This window comes from Phyllostomus hastatus, unplaced genomic scaffold (assembly GCF_019186645.2).
Source record: "Phyllostomus hastatus isolate PE091 unplaced genomic scaffold, TTU_PhHast_1.1 phas_scaffold_200, whole genome shotgun sequence".
NCBI lineage: Eukaryota > Metazoa > Chordata > Mammalia > Chiroptera > Phyllostomidae > Phyllostomus > Phyllostomus hastatus.
The window spans coordinates 5,977,571-6,005,105 of NW_025334016.1; the positions used below are offsets into that span (position 1 = coordinate 5,977,571).

At 39.0% G+C, this 27,535-nt stretch overlaps 1 protein-coding gene across 11 annotated transcripts in view; it reads right to left on the reverse strand.

Moving 5' to 3' along the window:
* The window catches only part of CASK (calcium/calmodulin dependent serine protein kinase), a 422,712-nt gene that overhangs the window by 69,841 nt on the left and 325,336 nt on the right, over positions 1 to 27,535 (reverse strand). For all 11 annotated transcript variants that reach the window (XM_045860500.1, XM_045860508.1, XM_045860504.1 and 8 more), the window contains exons 12-13: positions 10,403 to 10,480; positions 7,925 to 8,005 (exon numbers count right to left, since the gene is read on the reverse strand). In XM_045860500.1, the coding sequence (XP_045716456.1) occupies positions 7,925 to 8,005; positions 10,403 to 10,480 (159 nt within the window). The remainder of the gene's footprint in view (positions 1 to 7,924; positions 8,006 to 10,402; positions 10,481 to 27,535) is intronic.

Genomic DNA, 27,535 nt, shown 5'->3' on the forward strand with positions numbered 1-27,535 from the left:
AATATTTTATGAAGAAAGTACAATATTAATAGTAGCACTATTCCAGCAGAAATCTATTCTATAAATATACATAAAATTATTCTTTGCCTCTTAAAGGTTCATCTCATGTACAGAGGACTCATAGCCCATTATACCTAGATACAACTATACCCTGGTTTCTCTATGACAAATAATCATGATAAATTAAGACATGAACAAATGAATGAATGAGTACATCAATGAATGCATGTGTTTGTTGATTACCTGGGTTAGAGGTATTGTCTGGTGCTAATAAGAAAGTACCAACTAACTTGTTCAAATAAAGGCTGACATAATGCAATTTCAAATTATTTAGCAGAAACAATCATCTGTAAATAGAGATGGCAAATTTGTGCTGGGGCTTAAAATGGAAACAAATGAAAAAATAAACAGTGCAATAATTGGTGTGCTGAGCAAGTATCTTTCATTGATAGTATTAACAATAACTGTTATATAACCCAAAGGATAAAGATAATTTATAACATATGACTTAGTAAAATAAATAAAAAACACGTGTACCTGAATTTTTTTCCATAATTATCACATGACACAGAGTTCAAAATCTAATCCTACCTGATAATTTTATTCATTTCTACTTTTTGGAGCACCTGACTAAATGAAAGAAAGATAAGTTGACTATTATCATTATGATTTCCTTTTGCAAAGCCTGTTAACACAGAAAAAGTGATTTCTTTGTATTGATATCTGCATATGTCATCCTGGTGGAATTGGATAACAAATAGCCCTTGTTTCCCTAAAAGTTAATATTCTTCTACATACTGTGCTTTTGATGCCATCACAAAAAAGTTTTTAAGAAGCATGAATATTTGGACATTTCTACTTCAAAAAGAATTTTACAGCTGACTATCAGTATGTTTGGAGCTTTATACCGATTATATTTTCTTGTGTGCTAACTATAAACACAATTCTGTTTTAATCTGTGGTGTGTGCAATAATGAAATACCTCATGATAATGAAATGCAATTAAAATCACTTTGAAAATATTACTCTTAGCATCTCAAATTAAATTATTTAATTAAAAGGCTTATGAAAGTTATGACTTGGCTATTTTAATTTTAAGCCATGTATATGAGACAAAAATAAAGTAACAATGCAGTGAAATTACAAAGAAGATGGTGTTGATTTGTTATTAATAGAAAATGTGCTTGAAGCCATATATGCATTTGAGTTTCTAATGGAAATGGCAAATATTTCCAAGATTTCAGAGGGCTGGTTGAAACTGGGGTCTGTGTGAGGGGCTCCACAATGGCTCTGGGGATCTTGGCTTTCTGACCACTACCTGACTACAGCCTGCACTGGTAGCTGGAGCCCAAGTGTGGAGGCTGTGCTATGTGGGTAAATGCCCATTTTTTCTGGTTTAATTATGGCCACTTAAGAGACTAGCACAGGGCAGAAAGCAAAAATCAATTATCGACAAACTGAAAAACTTCATCTGCTTAAATTAACTATATCAATTATAGGTGTCTTCCATAATTAGTGAATTTTATTGTATTTTGTTTTATTTTTTTATCTTCACCCAATGACATACTTATTGATTTTAGAGAGAGGGGAAGGGAGGGAGAGAGAAAGGGAGAGAAACATTGATTGGTTGCCTCTAGTACGTGCCCCAACAGGGACTGAACTCACAACCTAGGCATGTGCCCTGACCAAGAATTGAACCCGTGACTTCTTGGTTTATAGGATATTGCTTCAACCAACTGAGCCACACCAGCCAGGGCCACAATTAGTGAATTTTTAAAAACATGTTTTGTTGACTGGAGGATACGATCCTCATATAGAGCCAGGTAAACAGAGAACCAAGCTTTCATTAGGTTATAATGCCAGTTACATGAGTTGGAGAAAATGTTTACACTGCTTTTTACAAATTATTTCCATTTATCCTTTTAAATATATAATCAAACACTTGTATTTTAATGTACTACTTATAAGGAAAGATAAAGCCACAATCACAAAAAGCTGCCCAAATTGAAGTTTAAAAGAAAAATGCTTAAATATGTCACTATATAAAGATATACTTGATATTGACCACAATTTGTCACTGTAAATGATTGCTACCACAAAATAAAACTTAACACAAAGCCCCAATGTATATGTAAACAGAAAACAAGGGGCCTCTTAACAGATTTTTATTTTTAAAAAATTAAAAAAAATTATTTTAGGGGGGAAGGGAGGGAATAAAGACAGAGAGAAACATCAGTTGGTTGCCTTCTGCCTTCTGCAAGCACCCAAATGGGGGCAGAGCACAGAGCTCACAACCCAGGCATGTGCTCTGACTGGGAACTGAACCAACAACCTTTTGGTCTGCAGTAAGATGCTCAACCAACTGAACCATGCTGGTCAGGGCAACAGATTGTTTTAAAAAAGCCATTAAAAGAGTATGCCAAAAAGCCCCACAAAACATCAGAGGTTAAAATCTTACCCGTGGATATGTTTTTATTGATTTTAGAGTGAAAAGAAGGGAGGGAGAGAGAGAAACATCAATGTAAGAGAAACATTGATCGGTTGCTCCTCATATGTGCCCTGACTAGGGATCGAAACAGCAACTTAGGTATGTGCCCTGAGTAGGAATCAAACCTGCAATCTTTTGGCATACGAGACAATGCTCCAACCAACTGAGCCACCTGGCCAGGGCAGGAAAATCAAAGTTTGAATATTTTTCTTCAAATATGTAATGAGGGATGGCTGAGCAATTGTTACTAAGCTGAAATAGCTGTTATTTTTAATTACATAAGAACTATGTAATAGGAAAGAAACACTTTCATTTTTTGTACTGTAAGGATATAGACAAGACAACTAATAACTTCAGATGAGAGTAGAAAAAATTTGACTAGTTTTAAATGAATAGAAAAAAATACTAATTTCAGGTTCAAAAAATAGTTCCTCTGGCTTCTTTTATTTTTAGTCATCACCTGAGGATATGTTTATTGATTTTAGAGAGGAAGAGAAGGAAAGTGAGAGGGAGAGATAGAGAAAGGGAGAGAGAAAGAAAGAGACATCAATGTGAGAAACATCAATCAGTTCCCTCTGGCAAGCACCCTGACCAGAGATCAAATCAGCAACCTTGTGGTATACTAGACAATGTCCCAACCAACTGAGACATCTGGCCAGGGCTCCTCTGGCTTCTTAATTACAAATCATAAAATTTACCTCTTAATGAAAATTTCATGACAACCTAAGGTGATTTTAACTATTTTATTTTTTTTGGAAAGTATGATACAAATTTGCTTTTAAAAACTTTTGTTCTAGATCTGATATCTTAAAGACAAAAATTAAAGTATTAATTTTATTAATATTTGTCTTTATCTTTACTGTTTTATATTTTACAATTGCAAAAACCAGAAGATCTCTTCTTTTTTAAAAAAAACAGTCTTTCCAATGGAATAACTGAAAAAGGGACTGGTGTGATAATATTTTTTTTTCATGACCTTTAGAGTACAGATTTTAAATAATCTTTTAAATTTACACTTACTCTTCCTTGAATTACTGTAAATATTTACAAGTATCTGCATTTGTAAGTCTCAGGTAACTCAATGTGAAATCCTCATGTTTCAGTGATCAGAAAACAAAGGAAAAGCCAGGTAATTGAACATGTAACTGTGAAATTGTAAGTATAATTTATATTTAGAATAAGAATAACTTGGAAACCCTGGCATAATAACAACATATAAGCATTAAAATATTTCCCTTTAGCTATTAATATTTCTTTAGAAATGGTAAGATTTTGAAATCATGATTTTACAATGTTTATAAGATAGAAAGTTTCTGCAACTTTTAAATGCCATTTTTTGACTTTTCAATTACAGTTGACATGCCTTATTATATCAGTTTCAGGTATACACATTACATAACTTACTAAGTGATCATCCCTATAAATCTAGTACCCATCTGACATCATGCATAGTTAGTAGAATATTTTTGACTATATTTCCTATGTTGTACTTTACATCCCTATGACTATTCTGTAACAACTTACTTGTATTTCTTAATCCCTTCACCTTTTTCACCTATCCCCCCAAACTCCCTTCCATCTGGCAACCATCAAAATGTCAACACACTTTTAAGAGCATGGGCTTTGGAGCCAGGAAGATCTGTATTTTGAACTGCGTGGAGGCCACTTACTATGTGGGTGGTCTCAAGCAAGCCCCTTTACCTTTCAAGGACACAATTTCCTCTGTGAAGTGTAAAAGGGGTTAATCACACCACCTCACATCCCATCCATCAGCAAGTCCAGTCATAGTCAACCATCTGTGATGTAGAATCTCAAGCTGTCCATTTTCCACTAGCCCCATCTTTCTCCAAGCCTCTACCACTTCTCACAGCAGCCTATGAATTGGCCTTCTTCTTTTAACTCTTATCTCCCTATAGTCCATTATCTACACATCAGGCCCAGCGACCTCTAAAGCACAGATCTGATAATATTTTCCTGCTTGCAATCACTCAGTGCCATCCTACAACAATCAGGAGAAAATCCAGACTCCTTACCATGGCCTGGAAGGACCTGTCATCTAGCTCTTCTTGTACAACTTGCTTCCTTTTTCACTCTCCCAGCCACAATGGCCTTCCTTCTGTCCTTTGACCTTACAAAGCTCCTTCTGGCCTCTGGGCCTTTGCTTTTGTTCTTCCCCAGGCTTGCCCATTCAGAAGGCTCATTCTTTCTCATAACAAGTCTTAGTTCATGTGCTAACTCCTCATAAGGGCTTTCCCCTGACTATCTAAAGTAGCTCCCACTTTACTATCATCTCTACCCCATTATCCTTTCTTTTCTTCATAGTTATTATCATTATATGAAATTATCTTGTTAGTTTTCCTGCTTACTATCTGTCTCTAGCTCACGTATGTATCCTCATAACCACCCCCACTAGAATGGAAGTTCCATGAAGGCAGGGACCTTATCTGTCCTATTCACCACTATCCTTGGTACCTAGTGTGGTGCCTGGCACATAGTAGGCAATTACATATTTGATAAATGAATGAAATTGTGTTTTAAGCATCTAGCTAGGTATTCAAAAATTAAGAACTATTTATTATTTCTGAAAATGTACACTAATAACAATGTACACATTAACTTCTCTCTGACTTCAGAAAAGCAAAATAATCAAGGCTTTGAAGGTAGGTAAGTTGTGAGACATGGAAGTATCTGAGCATTAATGATTTTGAAAAAAACTTAGCCTTAAAAAGGCTCTTATTTGGGTATATGTTAATTTCTTTATTTAGCTTACATCAAATCTGAAAGATTTACTGGTCTCAAATAGTCATTCTTTGACTTGAGCTGAAGTCATTTAACAATTTATAGAATGACATGTCTATCAAAAATGTTCAGATTTGTATCTATGGAAAACACATTGCGCAGAACAGTTGAGGTGAGGCTAACCTATCTGCAAACGGGCAAGTTCCTAACCTATTCAGTTTTACTGAGAACAATACTATATACCCTACACATGATAAGACACTATGGAGTAACTAATAATGTTCACTAGCTAACATTTATTAGGTATTAAGCATGCATCAGGCACTGTGCTAAGCATGGTAGATATACCATTTACTTAATTCTTATTCCAACTTCATAAGGTTGGCTCAGAGAGTCAGAGTTCAGAGTTGAGGGTGGTAAGGCTGGAGTTCAATCCCAGATCCATCTGAACCTACAGCTTTAATCACTTTTACACTATATAAGACATGATGGCTAAAGGGGAATTAATTACAATATGGGGAAACATAGCTTACATATATGAAACAATCAGGGAACAAGATAATATTATGTAAAGATAATTAACTCCTGACATTGTGATTTATCAAACTTGAGGAGACTAGTAAGGCATGGAATTTCTTCATTTTCTTGGTCTGTGCAACGGATAATAACAACTATTAAATGCCATCATAAATTCAGCCCTGACTCATGTGGCTCAGTGGATTGAGCACTGGCCTGTGAACCAAAAGGATGCTGGTTGGTTTCCCAGTCAGGGCACATGCCTGGGTTGCGGGCCAGGTCCCCAGTTGGGGGTGCATGAGAGGCAACCACACATTGGTATTTCCCTCTATTTCTTACTCCCTTCTCCTCTCTCTAAAAACAAATTAATAAAATCTTTAAAAAAGTAAATTTAATGAGAACAACCAAGCTGAGGTGACACGTGCCCATTCACTGGTGATGGGACCTGCTTCTGTAGGCCAGCATGTGTTAGAATGTTCCACAGGTGAATACAAACAGGTTGGAATCGGATTTCCTGTAATTCACTTGAGAGTGCTGCTACCATATGGAATCAAGTCAAGTATCTCAAGAATTATACTTGATTTCAGTTTTTCATATTTGGGTGGGAGAGTTAGGGTGACTGTGGTTATTGTTTCTTCTTAGGTGGTCACTTTGAGGAAAAATTCTACTTCAATGCCCAGGTAAATGTTTTAATACACTGTATCACACAGTACAATGTATGTCAAAATTCACAGTCACTGATATGATACACTTATACTGTTACTGTTATTTTTAAAATTTCACCTCATAGTAGTAAAGAGAACATAGCTTTTAAGTCAGATTTTCTCCCAAAGAATAGTCACTTGGATTTTCCATTTTCTACACATATTCCATATATACTGATGTGTCTAATTTTTTTTTAATTTAAATTATTTTATTGATCAATTACAGTTGTATTTTCTCCCCCTCCTACCTCCCTCCTCCAAACCTCCTTCCCTCCCTTGCTTCCACCCTCCCCCTTGGTTTTGTCCATGTGTCCTTTATATTAGTTCCTGAAAACCCTTCTCCCCATTGTCCCCTCCCCGCTCCCCTAAGACTATTGTTAGATTGTTCTTAATTTCAATGTCTCTGGTTATATTTTGTTTGCTTTTTTCTTTTGTTGATTATGTTCCAGTTAAAGGTGAGATCATATGGTATTTGTCTTTTACCATCTGGCTTATTTCACTTAACATAATGCTCTCCAGTCCCATTCATGGTGTCGGAAAGGGCAGGAACTCCTTCTTTCTCTCTATTGCATAGAATTCCACTGTGTAAATGTACCATAGTTTTTTGAACCTGATGTGTCTAATGTTTTAAAAATGTTATATTTAATACAAATTTCCATCTGTAATCATGCTTTTGAACTGAAGTTAGGTAGACAACTTATGAACCTTCTTCTATAGAAAGATATCTCATCTACTTTGAGTTCTGTTTAACCATTTAGCCTTGTAATAATTGGCTAAATACAAGTGCTATCCCATTTAAATAGTAGAAATGAATGAAGAAAAGTATAAGAGTTCTGCATTGTGAAGAGATGTAATTACTGTAATATATCGCCTATGTTCAGAGAATTTTTTATTAGTGAGAACCGTCTCCAGTTTGAGCTCTCTGTGGTTTAAGTAACATAAACAGTTGTAGTGATCTAAGTACAACCCTGTAGGAAGCAAATTCCTTGTCTGACGGCTGCATGGTATTTGAAGAGCCACCTCAAAAACAGCATCTTTAGAACAGTGACACAAAGTAAACAAAAGTATCTTAATGCACTTGGTATTAGTTTATATTATAATTTTAACAGTCTGATATTATATGGATAAAAATGTATTTGATGAAGATGGTTGTTTTATGAGGATTACAAAATACTTCTTCTTTAAAAGGTAAAGGGGAATAAGATGTACAAACTTCCAGTTATAAAATAAATAAACCATGGGGATGTAGGTTACAGCACAGGGAATATGTCAATAATATCGTAATAACTTTGCATGGTGACATATAGTTACTAGACATTGTGGTGATCACTTTATAAGGCATATAAATGTTGAATCACTATGATGTATATCTGAAACTAATGTAATATTGAATGCTAACTGTACTTTAATAAAATAAAAAATATTAAAAACTTCTTTTGAAAGTAAGGTTTTAGTTCTGTGGAAGTTTGTTACTTACCATGAAATGAGGTTGTGTTAAAATACGCTTTAGTTCCTTTGCATCATTATTCTCAGGGTAACATGAAATTTCTTCCAATACCTAAAAAATAAAAAATAAGCAAGATATGTAACAGTATAGAGACGATGCAAAATTTTAAAAATACAGAAGTCTTTTAAATTAAAAAAATTATGGATTTTTATGACAGAAAAAAAATAATTATTTTGGAAACAATCCAACATTTTATTCAAAGGTTATTAATATATAAAAGAACTATATTGATGATGATAAAAATTTAAAAATTATTATAATAGTCCTTGCCTACATTATCCAATGATAACTCAAAAGGTTATTGAAAAATACAAAATAAGTGTACAACATATTTATTACAAGTGTAACTTAATTAACTTAATGGTAAATTATCTCTGCAAACTTTTTTCCAAACTCACCAAACTCACCAAAAGGAATCTGTAATAAAAGTTAATAATAGTTTTATTTTACATTAACAAAATTGTCAATTCCTTTTAGAATGATTAAAATGACATAGGTTCAAATAAAAACAAATTAAAGAAGAAAAACATGAGTAATTTTCTTCACAGCTTGGCAGAATCAATGTTATTCTTCACACCCATCTCCTCACTTAGACAGAACCACTGCTCTGCCAATGGTTCCTAGGATTAATTGCCAGGGCATCCAAGAGAATAATAATAAAAAAACACATTTCTCTTTTCACTGAAATTTTCTTCACTAATTAGTTGTTAACGTTTTCTCTATTCAGGTAAAAATGATTGTTTTCAAATGAAATTGTTCTCCAAAAGCTATCCCTTATCACCAAGATGGAGTTTACACATTTAAAATTTGATCATGTGACATGAGCCTGGGTAAACTTCTGTTGTCTTTGAGAGTAAACAAACCACTATGATTCTTAACTGTAGATGGCTGGACTTAAAGAGTGGTTATACAAGTTGTATTCAATTCCAAAAGTTGAACTAGCCAAGGATTGCTTCAGCAGAACTGGATGCCAGGGGCACAAAAGTCATCCATTCAGTAGGAGTGTCTCATCTCCTCTTGGAGAATTTTAATACCATGGCAGGAAGGAATGTTGTAAGGTCACTTAGCCTAAGGCTTAGGTTTCAGCAGTATACCTAAGTGCTACTCAACCAATTTGGGGAACAAATGGACAAATAGAAACTACAGGGTTTCTTTCTTATATAAATGTACTCTCTCTGCTTCCCTACCACTCTCACAATCTATAATTTTAAACACAGAGGTGTGGTCTCCTAAGTAAGAGAGGACTTCTCCTGGCTGCTGCCCTATCGAGATATGGGCAGGCCTTGCAGCCCCTGTCCTAGGTCTTGTTTCTCAATGAATATACAATATTTTACAGTATAGGTCTTGGGTTTAAAATCTGTCAGGGAAGAAATGTCATCTTTCATATTCTTTTTCTAAAAATATTTTTTAAAATTTATTTTTAGAGAGAGGGGAAGAGAGGAAGAACAAGAGGGAGAGAAACATCCAAGAGAAACATTGATAGGTTGTCTCCAGGATGGAGTTGCAACCCAGGCAGATGCTCTGACTGGAATTCAGCAACCTTTTGCTTTGTGGAATGACACCCAACCAACTGAGTCACAATGGTCAGGGTTGTCTTTCATATTCTTTCATTTAGTAACCTGACTTTATAAGAAACAAACTTCTTCAAAGAGAAATGTTTATTTGCATGAAGACTTTTATAACATCAAAAAATGAAAAAAAAACCATTAGGTATCTAACAATGGGGGAATTGCTAATTCACTATTTAGTAGTAACAAAGAAAAATTAGGCCATCATTAGAACTTATATTTATAAAGACCAAGTGGAAACATGGAAAAATGCTCATTATATAATGTTAGGTTAAAAAAAGATACATTTTGATTGTAACTACATAAAAATTTATATGCAAATGAATAGTGACTGGAAAGTTTGGAAAACAAAAATTCATCCACAATCCCATCACCCTAACACAGTAATTTTCATTTTCATTTTATTTTCCAAGCTTTCTGCAATATCATATTTCTATATTAAAAAGTTTTAAAGTCTGTGGCAGATACACATCAATCGACAATTTACTGAAATGAGTTATCTCTGAACTTAGATGCTACAGATAGTTAATTAACTTTCAAACATTACCACCTTAGAAAAGCAACTCAAATTTTCAGAGCATGTGTGTTTTCACCAAGTACAATAAAATAACTTTTTTTAAAAAAAAGAAAAGCAAAATTTATATATTAACATGTTCAAGTTTACATAGCAGAACCAGAACTAGCAATCTAGGCAATGTTGCTCTGTGATTGTTTTTCTTTTCTATATGTAAATGCTAAGTGGTAAACTTAGAAATACTAAATCTCAGTATAATGGTCCAACTATGACTCCAAGGAAACTGCTTCTTCCTGTGCAGTAGAAATGTTTTCAACAAAGACAGCAATTATGCACCCAGATATGTTTATAAAATATGTCACTTACCTCTTTGGCTCTCTGTACTGCATCACTCGGAGGATTCCTGATTTGTGGTGAGGACTTTGTGTTAATTTTGTCATACAGCTAAAAGCAAAGAAGAAAATCCAGTCAACATTTATCATTCTTTGCTAAAAACCAGAGCTTCATATTTATTATTTCACTAAACAATATTTTCCTCTTAAAAAGGCAGGCTGATGATTTCAGTGGGATCTTCTTGTTAATCATCTCTTGTTCATTCAAGGAAACTTGATGAAATATGAGCCGTATGCATACCTTTTAAAAAAATCACCTTTAAAGAGATGTCCAAAATTCTGTCAATGTGGCAATTGCCTTGTCATTTTAAATTCATCAATATTTCAGTAATCACAGTACTTTTTCCTCTGATAGAAGCAACATTTAGTAAGATGAATACAGAATAACTTGAAAGAATGTGTTCTGGCCAAGATGTGACTGAAGGAATTTTCACAGAAATCTACATCTTGGGAAAGGGCAAACCCAACTCCTTCTATGAAGGAATGTTCTCATAAAAGGTCTGTGCTTATTTTACTAGAGATGTTCATTAACAGTATCAGTGCTGGCACCCTTACACAGGAAATCAAGGACATAAAGTTTTTCCCTTTTGAATTTGAAAGTCACAGAATGTGAGAAGACATTAGAAGAATCTAAATATATTAACCCCCCCCACAACTTTAAATGAACCAAAAATTTAAGTTTCTTAGGAAAATTACTTCATTAGAGAAGAATCTCTGTAGTGTAGAAATACAGTTGAAATGTTAATTTCTATCTCGGTTGAACTGTTTCATTCAGTAGTCTGCTTTGAAAAATGACAAGTTAAAAATGATCTTGGCTGGTCTGCCACTTCTATTTCCTAACTTCTCGAAACTATATGGTAGTTTTGAAGCAGTTGAATTTTGTCCTTTTTCAACTCCCCTACTATGCACAACCATGCTAGTGGAGAGGTCCTTACTGATCCGCCCCCCAGTAAGGATCAGTAAATTAAAACAAAACACATTTAAAATATATAAAACTTACAAAACAGAGAGTCATAACCTGACATGTCATAATATTGATAATTGAACAAAATTAAAAAGCACATGAACAATACAAAGATTTCAAAAACTCCTGAATGCTACTGTTTGAACAGAAAAACTTAGAGGCTTTACAGGTTGACGGCACTATCACCTTATAATGCCTAATTCCACCATGAAAAGTTTTGTCTTCTTGACCAAGGGATATTACTAGTCCTACTTTCAAACTTTTTCAGCTATGATTAGTATTAGTTTCTACTTACACATTTAATAAATGCATATTAGTTTTTACTCACAAAGCAACAAAAATTCCACAGGTCCAAGAATTGCTCTTACTCTGTCACTGGAGACATTTTATTTTTGGCTTGATCTTACTATGCCAAGTACAGTTCCCTAGGTCTTATGCCAGTATGATTTCTTGAGGACTCATAGCATAATCAGCTGCAGTGGTTATTAAGCATGCAGATTTCTCGGCCTCACTCCAGACCTACTGAATAAGAATTTGAAAGGGGGGGTGTAGAAGTTTGTGTTTTAATAAACTCCTTAGGTATTTATAACTTATGCCCAGTGTTAAATTCTGAGAATAAGAGTAACAATAATAGCAATGACAGTTACTACTTGTATTGAGCACTTATTAGATGCTGCTTACTAAAGTTCTTGAGAGCACAGGACTAGAGCTCTCAAGTCAGGCACTGGACAGAGTGAATAGTGTCCATGCAGACAAGAACAGATGATAAACCCCAACTGCCTGCTCATGAACAAAAAAGGCAAGTAAGTACCAAGGCTAGAAGGGGCAGAGAAGGAGCTCATATCACTATCAGTGGGAAGAAGTGACCGCTTGTCCGTCTGTCCGTCCATCCATCCATCCATCTAATATTAAGGTCCTACTATGCATTAGCCAGTGGGGTTCTATTTACTAGGGTTACAAAGATTAAAAAGATGGAAGTTCTTGCCCTCAAAGGAGTCACAAATTTCAAAGACAATAGCCCATAAATGTATGACAGCTTGATCTCTTTGAGGATCAGAGAGTAATCTGGTCTCCAGCAATATCATCTGGAAGAGATTTTCAGTGAGCAGCCCCAAGTTGGTGACTATCTGGATATAAATGCATAATATGCCAACCTTCAATTCTCCCCCACCCTGCTCCATTTCTATTACTATATTTTTGCCTTAGGGGCTCAAAATATTTTAGGGATACCCATAACAAATATAAAGCATTTGAGAAATGTGTCAAATAAAAAGTAATTAATGCAGGACATTTTCAATGCAATGTAACATTCAGCTGTTTAAAACAGTAATGAGAAATATGCAGCTTTTCCACTTGTCATTCTTATGGGTCATGTTTATGAAATTTAGAACTCAAAGTTCAAATTCATGTAAAATTCTGTCAAGGTCTGGGGGCAGGTGGGAGGCAGTTGGGTTTGGAGAACAAAGGAAAGCAGTAGCTTCTTTTTCTCAGCACCTTTTATTCCCTCCCCGAGTCCATGAAGTATAAAGAATATACAGAATAATGTGATTTGGGACTCTGCCTGTTTTTGGACTTTCAGCTAAAGCCAAGAGCTAAGGTCAATAGGAATCAAGTAGCACCAAGTGGGCTAGAAAACTGCCACATCATCCCTCTAGGACTTGCTGAAAAGTGCTCAAAATGGTCCTTCCACACTCACCCCAGGACCCCATTCTGTATAGAGGCAGAAGCCTGGAATCTGTAGGAGTTATGGGATGAGGAGATGAAGTATTTGATTTTTCCCTTCTTCTTGATGGGGAAGAAAGGAGAGGGAGTTGCCCTACCCCATGAAAGTAAAGGACAATGGATGCTCCAAAAGAACTATGCACAGAAACTGGAGGTGCCAGCAAGGAGAGGTCACTATCGCATTCTCTGAAGGAATGTTTGCTGAGTTGCAGCAACTTATAAGGCCTATTTTGGTGCATGAGGAGGGAGCCCTGTGTAAGACAGAATCCTTGGGGCAGCTTGACATTTGGTGGTGTTTGGGGTCCCAACTGGAAAGAGACTGCTGACTGCCTCCTTCTTGGCTGGAGTCTGCCTCAGGGGCAGCCCCTGAGGGTAGGGTGAGGCCAGTGGTAGGGCGGCCAACACTTGTATGCTGGGGCAAGAATGTGTGTTTCCCATGAGTCGAGTTCCTGTCTCAGAAAGTAATCTGGCTAGAGACATCTTGATGGATCCCTGCCCAAGAGGGCTGTCTGCACAGAACAAATGGACCCAGATGTAGCTGTGGAGTAACCCCTGGGGGCAGAAGCAACCCAGGGCAGAGCCAATATTTGTATGCCTGCCACACCAAGGGCATTAACAACCAAGAGGGCAATGGCTATATTGAGGGACAAGATTATAGAACAAGCTGTTTAAGTGCTTTTTTCTTTTTTTTCTGTGACCAGACTCCTGAATTCTTTGACATCCCATAATGGCACCTAGCATGGGGCTGAGTACACAGTACATGTTTAATGCATGTTTCTTCAAAAAATGATTATTTGAACTGGTACATAGGAACTGTAAATAGATATTTAAAAAAATTCAGAGCAACAAAAATAAACAGTGGGAATACTTATTTCTTAGCTTGTTTCTTTAAGAACCACAGATTATTTATCATTCACATAGTTAAAATATTTCCCTCAAAATTAAGAAATTCTATTCTGACCACATTTAATTCTTTTCTTTTTTTTGTATGTTTGAAGGATGACTCACTACATAAAATTGTTCAAGGCAGAAGAGATCTTATATATTAACATGATTCAACTCTCCCATTTCAAGGAGAAAGCTGAGGTCCAGTGAGGTTACGTGACAAGCTCAGGGTCCTACAGCCAGAGTAGCAGAGACTAAGCCGAGGCTGCTTGATGTGCTATCCTTTCTTTCATACCAGATTTCCTTGGCTTATATTATAATTCAGCAATACACAAAGTCTTGTGCCTTCAGTGAGATACCTTCATCAAATATTTGGGGAAAGAACTTCAGAAAATGTCACTTATAGACTAGGAAAAAATACACTAAATATGATTTAAAAGATATTAGCCAATCAACTACAAGCCTTGCCCTGTTAAAGAATGTTAGCATCCTAATTCTTTCCTGGCCAGATAGTCAATATTTCAGACACCATTTGAACTCTGTTACAACCACTCAACTCTGCCATGTATGCAAAGGCAGCCACTGAAAATTCACAAATGAATGGGCATGGTTGTGTTACAATAAAACTTTACTTACAAGAGAGGTGACTGGCTGGATTTGGTCTGAGAGCTGTAGTTGACTGCACCAGAACCTTAAATTCAAGATGGATTGAAATGATAAAACATAATCCTTTTGCTATTTACTTTCCTGAAATGTGAAGATATCAAATGTATTTGTAAAGCTGAGATGTAGAAGGTGAGGTGGAGGGAGAAAGGGAAGAATGTTAATAAATTATCCCTAGAGAGAAAACAAGAATGAATCTATTAGTTTGTTTTCTCTTTCTAATGAAATTAGTTACTCAACCTCAGCACTTTTTATTAAAAAAACCCCAGCAAAATGAGGAAATGTAAACAGCTGCAAGGGAAACAGACTGTTTCATACTGTCTGCACACAGACAGGCCGGCTCCCTGCCAGTTTCTGTTGCTGGGTCAGATATGACCACACATAAGCTACGTGGACATGCTTTATCTGTCTGTCTTAAGGAGTACAAGGACAGTTCCGTTAGGAGGCCACATTCTATCTTTGGGATGGGTTATTTTAAACAGAGCAGAATAAAGTTGGTGGTAATATTAAATTCAAATCTTCTGAAATTGTACTTTCAAACATAAAGATGCAGGCATCAGTTAATATGTCACTTTTTATTTACATTCAAAACATTAAATCATTTCATTTTTACAATACTCAATTAAATCTCACTTTCATCTGATTTCTAGTCCTCAATTAGAAGCCTTTTTTTTGCTCATAGTTTATATGTAGCATTTATAGCAAGGTCAACATATTTATAATGGAATGGTTGGCAGAGAACCTATAAAATTACTGTCACTGGGTTATGTCCACTAAGTTTTTAGCCTAGAGAAAACCAAATCTAAGGACCAGACTTTATATTAGTTGAGAAAGATTATAGCTTTTGCAACCAGAATGCAGATATGGACCAAATAATGAGTGAATTTTGTAGAGTTGCAGGGAATACTGAAGTTCATTAGCAACTACCATCTGAGCACTTAACTTCAAAGATACAGAAGAAGCTTCTTTCTGGGGAAGAAGGAAAGTTTTCAAGAGTCAAATATATAGCTGTGAAGTATGTAATAACAGTGTCCACAAGTTTACACTGTACCATAATGGGGATTGAAATGGCTTGCTGTGGAAACACAGACTACCTCATTAAGAACTTTCTTTACATTTTCTTTGAAGAACCTGGTGACTAGGAAAAAAATTTCCAGGCAAATCTTTTCAGTGAACCCAGCAGATCAGCCATCAATATCCAATAGTATTTTTAAAACAATGTAAAATCTGACAAAATGTTAGGAAAAGGAGATTTAATACTAAAATATAAGGAACTGGTGCTGGAACTGATTTTCAGAAGTTAGAGATCAGAGAAAAATCTTTTGAGATTTAAAATCTATTTTTCTCCTGCTCAAGTTTATATATAAACTTTGTCTCTTGGTTAAAAATATGAAAATGCCCTTTCAAAGATCTTTGGCATCATTAAACGTGACATAGTCCAAACTAGGAAAAGAGCAGTATATTTAGCAGTAGTCTAAAGACTGCATGATGGGAAACTAAGTTTGAAAGAAACACACTACAAAACTTAAAATTGTGTTTTCAAAAACTGAAGGAGCCACAATAAAAATTTGGGAGGAACTTATATAACCTGTCCATCTTGCAAATCTAAAAATTATTATGCATCATTGGTGTATTATGGCTTACAAAAAGAATTTAAAATTACCTAGGGCATTTTTCTTCTATGGGATAAAAAATGTCTATTATATCAGTGCTAAAAATTGTTTTTGCTAAAAATATATATTCTATGAAATATCTTTTTTGATTCATGAGCAGTGCTTGACTTATTAGGAAAAAAAGCCAGTTCTCATATACAAAAGAAGCTGATTTTTGTTGTTGAGTATCCAATGCACTTCTTAAAAATTAAATAAAATTTAAAGCTTGGAATACGTGAACTATTTTTCTTTTATTTATTTATTTATTTATAATCATTGTTCAAATACAGTTTTCTCCTTTTTACTCCCAATCCATTCCCCCCTCCCACCCCTCCCCACTTCCCTCCCATTATCACCCTCCCCTTAGTTTATGACCATGTGTCCTTTAAGTTTGTTCCTGTGAACCCTTCCCACTGTCCCCTTAAATTCCCTCTACTCTCCCCTGTGGTCACTGTCAGCCTGTCCTCTATTTCAGTGTCTTTGGTTACATTTTGCTTGTTTCTTTGTTTTGTTATTTAGGTTCCTGTTAAAGGTGAGATCATATGGTATTTGTCTTTCACTGCCTGGCTTGTTTCGCTTAGCATAATGTTTTCCAGCTCCATCCACGCTGTTGCAAAGGGTAGGAGCTCCTTCTTTCTTTCTGCTGCATAGAATTCCATTGTGTAAATGTACCATAGTATTTTTGATCCATTCATTTACTGATGGGCATCTTGGTTGCTTCCAGCATCTAGCTATTGTAAATTGTGCTGCTATGAACATTGGGATGCATAGGTTCTTTTGAATTGGTGTTTTAGTATTCTTAGGGTAGAGTCCCAGCAGTGGAATTGCTGGGTCAAAAGGCAGACCCATTTTTAGTTTTCTGAGGAAGTTCCATACTGCTTTCCATAGTGGTTGTACCAGTCTGCAGTCCCACCAACAGTGCGCTAGGGTCCCCTTTTCTCCACAACCTCTCCAACACTTGTTGTTTGTTGCTTTGTTTATGGTGGCCATTCTGTCTGGTGTGAAGTGGTATTTCATTGTGGTTTTAATTTGCATCTCTCTGATAGCTAGCGATATTGAACATCGTTTCATGTGTCTTTGGATTTTCTGTATGTCCTCCTTGGAGAAGTGTCTGTTCAAGTCCTTTGCCCACTTTTTAATTGGATTCCTTGTCTTCTTAGAGTACAGTCTTGTAAGTTCTTTATATATTTTGGAGATTAAACCCTTGTCTGAGGTATCATTGGCAAATATGGTTTCCCATACAGTTGGTTCTCTTTTAATTTTGATACTGTTTTCTTTGGCTGTGCAGAAGCTTTTAATTTTGATGAGGTCCCATTTGTTTATTCTTTGCTTTATGTCCCTTGCTCTAGGGGACAAGTCAGTAAAAAAGTTTCTGTGTGAAATATCTGAGATTTTCCTACCTACATTCTCCTCTAGGACTTTAATGGTGTCACCTTTTATATTTAAGTCTTTTATCCACCTTGAATTTATTTTTGTATATGCTGTAAGTTGGTGCTCGAGTTTCATTTTTTTGCACGTGGCTGTCCAGTTCTCCCAACACCATTTGTTGAAGAGGCTATTTTTACTCCATTTTATGTTGCTGCCTCTTTTGTCAAATATTAATTGACCATAGAGACTTGGGCTTATTTCTGGGCTCTCTCTTCTGTTCCATTGGTCTATGTGCCCGTTTTTATGCCAGTACCAGGCTGTTTTGATTACAGTGGCCTTGTAGTATAGTTTAGTGTCAGGTATTGTGATCCCTCCTACTTTACTCTTCTTTCTCAAAAATTGCAGCAGCTATTCGGGGCGTTTATAATTCCATATAAATTTTTGAAGTGTTTGTTCTATGTCTGTGAAATATGCCATTGGTACTTTAATGGGAATTGCATTGAATGTGTAAATTGCTTTGGGTAGTATGGACATTTTGATGATATTAATTCTTCTAATCCATGAACACAGTATATGTTTCCATTTGTTTGTGTCTTCCTTGATTTCTTTCCTGAGTGTTATATAGTTTTCTGAATACAGGTCTTTTACCTCTTTGGTTAGGTTTATTCCTAGATATTTTATTTTTTCTTTTTTGCTATTTCAAATGGAATTTTTTTCCTTGATCTCTGCTTCTGCTGTTTCATTGTTGGTGTACAGAAATGCCTTTGATTTCTGGGTATTGACTTTGTATCCCGCTGTTTTGCCAAATTCATTTATTAGGTCAAGCAGTTTTTTGGTGGAGTCTATAGGATTTTCTATGTATCACTATCATGTCATCTGCAAACAGTGACAGTTTTGTTTCCTCCTTTCCGATTTGGATGCTTTTATTTCCTTTTTCTTGTCTGATCACTGTGGCTAAAAGCTTCCAGGACTATATTGAGTAGAAGTGGTGAAAGTGGACAGCCTTGCCTTGTTCCTGATCTTAGTGGAAAAGATTTTAATTTTTGCCCATTGAGTATGAAGCTGGCTGTAGGTCTCTCATATATGGCCTTTATTATGTTGAGGAATGTTCCCTCTATTCCCACTTTGCCAAGTGTTTTTATCATGAATGGGTGCTGTACCTTGTCAAATGCTTTTTCTGCATCAATTGATATAATCATGTGGTTTTTGTCTTTGCTTTTGTTTATGTGATGTATTACATTTACTGACTTGCGAGTATTGAACCATCCTTGCATCCCTGGAATGAATCCCACTTGGTCATGGTGTATGATCTTTTTAATGTATTGTTGGATGCAGTTTGCCAGTATTTTTTTGAGGATTTTAGCGTCCATGTTCATCAGTGATATTGGCCTGAAGTTCTCTTTCTTTGTTGTGTCTTTATCTGGTTTTGGAATTAGGATGATGTTGGCCTCATAAAAAGAGTTTGGGAGACTCCCATCTTTTTGGATTTTTTGGAATAGTCTGTGAAGGATAGGGGTTAGCTCTTCCTTAAATGCTTTGTTGAATTCTCCTGTGAAACCATCTGGTCCAGGGCTTTTGTGTGTTGGGAGTTTTTTGATTACTTCTTCAATTTATTTTGTTGTTATTGGTCTGTTCAGGCTTTCTGCTTCTTTTTCATTGAGTTTTGGAAGGTTATATTTTTCTAGAAATTTGTCCATTTCACCTAGGTTTTCAAATTTCTTGGCATACAGTTCTTTGTAGTAATTTCTTACAATCCTTTGTATTTCTGTGGTATCTGTTGTAATCTCTCCTCTTTCATTTCTGATTGTGTTTATTTGGGTCTTCTCTTTTTTTTTCTTGATGAGTCTGCTTAAGGGCTTGTCGATTTTGTTTATCTTTTCAAAGAACCAGCTCTTGGATTCATTGATCCTTAGAATTGTGCTTTTAGTCTCTATGTCATTTAATTCTGCTCTGATCTTGGTTATTTCCTTCATTCTGCTTGCTCTGGGCTGCCTTTGTTGTTGTTCCTCGAGTTCTTGTAGATGTAGGGTTAGGTTGTTTGTTTGGAATGTTTCTAACCTTTTTAGGTGGGCCTGTATCGCTATGAACTTCCCTCTCAGGACTGCCTTGGCTGTGTCCCATAAGTTTTGGGTTGTTGTGAGTTCGTTTTCATTTGTTTCCAGAAACCTTTTGATTTCTTCCCTAATATCATTCTTGACCCATTCATTGTTTAATAGCATGCTATTTAATCTCCATGATTTTAGAGTGTTTTTGTTTTTTTTTCCTTAGGGTTGGTTTCTAGCTTCAGTCCCTTGTGGTCTGAGAAAATGCTTGGTATGATTTCAATTTTCTTGAAATTCTTGAGCCTTGTTTTGTGTCCTATCATGTGGTCTATCTTTGAGAATGGTGAACTATTTTTCCTGGAAGCACTTGAGTGAATGAATATTTGACAACAGAGTGCACATCAGGCAGCCACGGGATAGTTGGACTCCCCAGGCCTGCTTGTCACAGCATGGGACCAAGCAGACACTGACTGTAGTGCCAGTGCAGGTCTGCATTTGGGCACAAGAGTGAGTCACTGCTAAAACCCAGGGGTGCAAGATGTGCAGAAAATTCACTTGCATGTCAGAATACAAACTATATTTGGCTGCAAAATAAACCTTGGTCCAGGGCCATCACAGCTAAATTGTGATGGAGAGTTCTCAAACTCAGGGAAACCAATGAAAGTCTGCAGGACAGTCGCATGTAAATGTGGTGACTGGTCAGTGCCCAGATCCAGGTGACACAGCTGTCCCTCCTGTGTCTATAGTAGCCATGTGCACCCCCACTGAACAGAGAAGGCAGAACAGGATGCCACACTCCTCCTTATCCTGAATTCAAACACCTAGAGCACTGGGAGAAGACCAGGACTCTGCCCGCAGCCAAGCTGCATGGTCCTGGACATGGCTCTCTCATCTTGCCATGGGAGACAGGCTCTCTGAAAGCCTCCTGAATCGTTTCCCTGGAGAATACTGGGCTCTGTCCTCAGTGATCAAAGTGTCTGGGCTCATTCACTGGCACAGGTCAGGACATGAACATTTAAGATGTACAGGCTGCCTGTTACCTTGTAGTGCGGTGGCTAAAAATGAGGAAGAGTGGCTCCCATGTTCAGAGGGGTTTACTGAGCTATTAGAACCATGTAGTCATTGAATAGGACTGGATAGGAGACAATTCAGGTCTTGGGAAAATGGGGGTGACTAGCATGAGGTCCCGCCTAGGACTTCCACATGCACTGAAGCATGACCAGTGTTTTTGCTGGTGCTTGTGCTTTGACATTTCTCTGGTTAAAGGCTCTAGGTTTTTGCCCAGGATCACTTATAACAAGTGATGTCCAGGAACCTTTGGATAGAGGTGGGGGGGGTGTCTCAGGGAGTTCTTTGGGGGTGTCAGTGCTGCCCCCTCAGGCACAACCAGATGTTTCCACAGTAGTCACCCCAAAGTACCAGCCTCAGGGTCACTTAAACCTGGCTGTGACAGGCAGAACCAAGTGAGTGGTATGGAAGCCACAGAAACCGTACTCAGGGATGCCCTACAAAATCAAACAGCTATATTTTCTAAAAATGGTTTTACAGCACTTTAAATAATTTGCAAAAAAGATACAAAAATCATATTTACCAGGACACATGTGTTAAGTAAGGGCATCACTTCTCACTAGTGTACATATGTACAGGGCAGTTACAGTGGGTCCCATTCCCCCCTTTCACCCACAGTGTCCATATACACACACAGGTACATGCACATATATGTGCTGTCCACATACATGCTGGTGCCAGGATGCACATTCGCAGCTTGAGGACTTTGGCCATGAGGTCATTGTCTTCTATGAAGGTGTTGTTCAGTGTAGTGCATCACCATCCCAGGCCTCCTGGTCCTCGTCATCTCTATCCATCCTCTCTGTATACCACAGGTCTAAAATGCCCTCATCTGAACCCAAGTTTCTGCTGTTATGTAAGCTGAGCACTGTTAGTGCCTACCCTCCTTCTTCATGAGTATGTTTGAGCTTCCAACACAGGGCCATGGCCTGCTGGGGCCTCTCAAAGACTGAGATGGACAGGCCTTGCAGAGGCAGGTTAAGGCTGGGGCTGAAGAGGCTGGCTGGCTTGGTCCCCAAGGAGATACTACTCCCAAAGTGGAATAATTGAATGGAGAGCAGCAAGGGAGAAGCCTGAGAAGGGCAGGCCCTTCTGGGGTCTGTGGCGAGGCTGAGCTCCCTTCTCCCTTTTGCTCCCCAGGTCCCCTTGTCATGACATGTCCCTGCCTCAGAACTCACTGCTCACATACTCTGCAGACAACTCTGGTGGGCAATACTGCCCCATGGGTCTGTGGCTGCCCCCTCCCTATCCGCTCTTGGGCTCCAAGTCAGTGCACCTTGGATCTGAGGGGTCATGGGCAAAGTCCCACTGGGGCTTCCTGCCAGGGCACCTGCTTCCACACACTGGACAGATGACTGAAAGTAATATCCCCGGTGGCAGGCCTGGCCCTTTGTGGGCTTTGGTCTTTGTGTGGATAAAGGTTTCGCCTACCTGCAGGTGATTGTCTGGCAGACAACAGTTCCACTGGTGCTTCTGGGTGGCACCAGCTGGCCTCTGAACAGAGGAGGCAGGCCTGCTCTGTATGTGTGGGGCCGTACCTTGGTCCAGGGGCCAGCTGAGGGGACCCCTGCCCCTCTGCCCTTGTGTGTACATGCTGGGCTGAAGGGCCAGGTCTGGGCCTACTACCTTCCAGCACAGTGGTTGTGGCCTGGGCACACTCCCCAGCCTGGGTGTGGTGGGACTCTGTCCTTGAATTTCTGAACTGCCTATGGAGTCCATAGCCTTTTTGGCCAAAATCTTGCTGATCTACAGCTTGATGTCGTTGTCACTGTCCATGAAACTGCTGTCATTAAACTGAAAGCTGGGGCTGGTGGGTGAGCAGTGAAGGTGGTGGGCCTCTGCCTAAGTGGAGAACACATGTCCTTCACAGGCTGTTTGCCCAGATAGGAAGGCAGAGGCACATCCGCAAGCACAATGCTTCCTGACTTTCTTCCCTCTCTCCAACTGCAGAAGATGCTGGAAGGTTTCCTTCGTAAGTCCTCCCTGTTGTCCTTTTTGGATTTTGAGAGGCAGGTTTTTAAAAAAATTGTTTATGCTATTACACTACCCACTTTTTCTCCCCTTTCCCATGTCCATCCAGCCCCATGAGAGGCAATTTTTCAAGTGTGGGCTTCTGTCCTTCCAGCCTCTCTGGAAGCAACCCTGCTGACCCAGGGCCTATGTCTTGATGGTCTTGAACCTGACATTCCCTCTGCAGGCTGGGGTCTCTTTTTGAGCTTGCATTTGAACCATAACAAATCCTTCATGGCAGTGTCCAGGTCCTTGTCACTGTCTAGCAAGCTGCTTTTGTCTTTGGAGCTCTCCCTCTTGTCTATACTCTTCACCTCGACCACTTTCCTGTGTTCTGGTGACACGCCACTCCTGTGTTCAGGGCTATATGCTTATCACCCGGCCTGACTGTCCTGCAGGAGACAGGCTGTCCCCTTGCCTGTCCTCCCTCCCAGGAACCTCACTAGCTTTTTCTTGCTCAAACTGCTTTTCCCTGGCCGAGGTCAGGGTCTGGGGCACCCTCCTTCTCCACCTCTCTCATTTTCTTGGTCATGGCCCACCACACAACATTGTCGCCTTTTCTGTGTTTCTTTTTGCAGCTCAGTGTTTTAGATACAGGGGCTTTGGGGCCACCAGCCTATCTGTTGAGGCCAGGTGATAGCAGTGGCTCTCTGCAGACTACAGGCAGCTGTCTGTGGTAGCCAGCAAATTCCTTGACTGTACCTTCAGCACTCAAAACATCTGGATCTCCTGCTGTATATTGCCACTGTCCATGGAGCTGCTGTCACTGTCTGAGTGAGAAGGCACATTTAGGGGACAAAGGAGTGGGCTGGCAGACAGGGGTCTGTCACTGCCCTCCCCAGAAGCTGGCAGGATCATTTTGGATATGCCCAGGATCACTTCAGTACACATCAACTTGGTGATGTGTCTGCCCGATGTGAGCACCGGTCCACAAACTTGCTCTTGGCTGCTGTATTTCCTGGGGGTGCAAAGGCTTTGGTTTCCTTTGGTGGCTTGGAGGAACAGTCAGGGTTAAGGTCACGTGAGCCAAGGTCCACCAACTTTGAGGCCACTGGCTTCTATTTACCTAGCATTTTCCTATGGGTTTCAGGCAAGGTGCACTCTGTGGCATGGATCATGCTGTGGGCAGGAGGATCAGTCTGCTCCTCCCCGAGCTGGGTTTTCTGCAGTGGTCCCTGCTTGCCTCCTTTCTTTTCTTCAGCTGGATAGCCTCCTTGATGCCATTGGCACTGCTGGAGTTGTATGCCTTGTGTACTGGGGCCATGTTCTCGACTCCCTGTCTCCTCCTCCTGGGGCCCAGGTTCCTCTTGACCCCACTCTTACCCTGGGTTTTTTTTGCAGTGCAGCAGTCAGTGGCTGGCCTGGGGGCTGCCAGCTTCATGCCGCCCAAACTCTCTGGCTCAGTGGTGACTTTACACCTGAGGCCTCTGGGCTGTGCAATCACCGTAGCCAACCTGGGATGTTTCCAGAAGACAAACTTCTCACAAAATCCCACCAAATTCTGCCAGTGCAGCTGGATGACCAGCTCTTCACTGGATTAGAGTGCCAGTTTGGCCAAGTTGTCATTGAATCTGGTTTATTATCTGCAGGCATGTTACATTTTGGGGTCTCATATTGTCTTTTTTCATTCAGAAACTGCTCTACTTCTACCTGGATGCTCTGCTCAAAAGGAGTCCTTGCTGACTCCCACATGGCTGCTAGGAACACCTCCTGAGCCAGGTGCAAATTTTGGGGGACACAAAGTAGTCAGGGGCTGCTCTGAGAAGGCTCTGGTTTGCACTGACTGTCCCCATCAATGGCTCTGGCTGGGCGGCCCTGCTCTTGGCCTTCAGGTATACTCATGGATGACTTCCTCAATGTCTCAGTCCACAGACTTGTCACTGTTTGAATCCAGCACCCAGGGGCCAAAGTCTGTGACTCCTTTCTCCCTCATGGGGTCAAAATCAACAGCAAGACCACAGGCAACTAAGGTGGGGCTGGTGGCTGACTGGGTATCAACTCCTGTGGCCTTTGTGCAGGGTTTGCTCATGGCTCCTGCCCCAGGAGGCCAAGTTGCTCAGAGGCCTGCTGATGATCTTCTGCACCCTGGCACCCACTGCTGCACTCTCTGTGCCCTCTGGCTTCGAGAAGTGGCTGGGAAACCTACAGCATCCCAGCAGTCCAAAGACCTTCCATGTAGACTGGAAAGCAAGCAGGAGGGGCATTCATGAGGAACACTCTAGAAACAGGGAGGCATGTAGAGGCCAGTATTTGTCTGCCTTCTAGCTTCACATCCTCAAAAAGCTGCCCAGGTGCCAATGAGATAAAGGCCGTGCATGTTTCCCGATCAGGGGTGTCCAACCTGCAGCCCATGGGCCACATGCGACCCAGAATGGCTATGAATGAGGCCTAACAGAAAATCGTAAATTTACTTAAAATCTTTTTTTTTTTGCTCATCAGTTTTCGTTAATGTTTGTGTATTTAATGTGTGGCCTAAGACAACTTTTCGTCTTCCAATGTGGCCCAGGGACACCACAAGGTTGGACACCCCTGTAGGTTAAAAAGCAGGAGGACCTGGACCCCAGGTGGGTGACTGCGATGTCATGGGATGGTTCATTCTTAACAGAGCAGTGAGCTCCCAGTTTCTGTGCCTTCCTTAGAAGAACTGGACCAGTCCTGGGAACACTGATGACCAGCTGGCAAACAGCTTCCACCCCAAAGGACAGGGGTCACCATTCAGTGTGGGTAGTGACAGGGATTGAAACTCTCTTCAAGTCCAAGTTCAGAGTTTTGATATGTTGGCATGTTGTGTACATGAGGTCTTTACTGCCCCACCTGCACTCCGTGATATCCCTTGCCCACTTTTCAAATAGACTTTATACTCCACCGGTCCCATGCCTTGCCACCACCGCCTTTTAGAGTGCCAGCCCAACCACCCTGCATCCTGGGGTAGGAGCCATGTGTGGGGGCAGGGGACACAGGGGCAGTGGGGCCCTGGCACCCCACCTCTTGGGGCATATGGAGGGGGCTGGGGTTGCCTTCTCCCCACCGCTGCTCCTCACCCCCCTATAATATTTCTAAAAATCATTTTAACTAAAAAAAAAAAAAAAACCAAAACACCGAAGAAGCACTCAGATTAGTCATACAGATGACTCTCCATCTGGATGGAGATAATGTACTCTATTCATTTTAAGAGTGTACTTCTATTTTATTTGCACATCATTTTTCACAATTTGTAACTTTCCCTCTACAAGTTCAGAAAACCTGCAAATAGCTAAAATTTATAAATCTTAAACTAAACTTGTTTCTCACATTAAAAAGGCATCACATCCACAAATCTAATGACCATAATAAATTAGCAGGAGTCCCACTCTGGAATTTGGATTTTCCCTGGAGAAAAGTTTGGGGCTGCTACCAATACTATGGCCCAGTTTACACTGGGCGACTTGAATTAGAAATGAATATCTGATGTACTGTATATTGTATTTGGTGGACAATAAGAATGATGCTGGAAGCCCTTAAGTTAGATGTCCCAGGAAAGCTTTAACCGAAGAGTATAACAATGAAATGCTAGTTTAAATCAAGTTTTAGAAAATCATGATGGAGTATGTATCCTTACTTGAAGTCTTTGTAAAAAGGGGCCCAGCTGGGTTAAGTAAATCCATTATGAGTTTTCTTCTGATAGCAAATAGGAAATTGAAAAATCAGTATATTTGAGCCAATTGAAGATTTCCTGAAACACTTTGGATCCTGACACTGAGAGTACTCCTAAGGGGGCTCTTGTTTGGCTTAGGTTTTATTTGTCTGTACAGACTTGCTTTTATTTCAATCCCATTAGAACATTGCACTTACAAGGATTTATTTTTGATTCCAAGAAATTAAGACTTGCTTGACTTTCTAGTTCAATCTAAAATGACTACCTTTTTAGTGGACTAACAGTGTAAGCCACTGTGGCAGATTTCTGGCTAGTTTGCAGCTCTTTCTGAGGAACTCAAGCACTAGCCACAGATGACCTAACTTGACTGTTCTCTGGGAATTTTTCAGCTGGCAAATAACTCTAAGACCAAGTCCTGTAAGAAACAACTCATAATCCCTATTCTTGAGCAAGCAAAAGAAAGCATGAGGGAAAACAAGCCTATGTAGATATATACAGACTTTATTTTTCTTTTCATTAAACTTTCTGAAATAGGGCACTTTAAAATACCAGATTTAAGAGTTTGCCCAACTGTGAGAAATTTCACTATGATATACATTTCTTTTCTGTTAAAAAACCACTTAAATATATTGTTTAAAAGGGTTAAAACCTCATTTCCTAATAAGCTCTACATATTGAAGCATATAAAATAGTTAAATGGTATTTACATAAAGTGAACAACCTATTAGTAATTTCCTGCTTTAAAAGAAAACATTTATATGAGGTGTGTCACATAGTACTTTATTTAATTACTTATGCAATATAGTAATTCTTGACTTAAGATATGCCCTTTATTTTACATAGGTGAACACCAAGCATTTGTACAAGTAGCTGTAGCAAAAATGATTTTCTGTTGTGGAAAAGTTAAAAGAGAACAAAACAAAGACAGTCTGACAGAAGTGGTTTTATGAGATAATGTTTGAAGGGCCACAAAGAGGAGGAGCAGCTATGTTCCTGGGTTGTGGACATTGCAAGCCAAGCCCATTGAATGTTCTTCAACTGAGCATACTATATTCCATTCAGCAAGAGAGGGGAATCCTTCCTTTCCTTGAGAATAGTG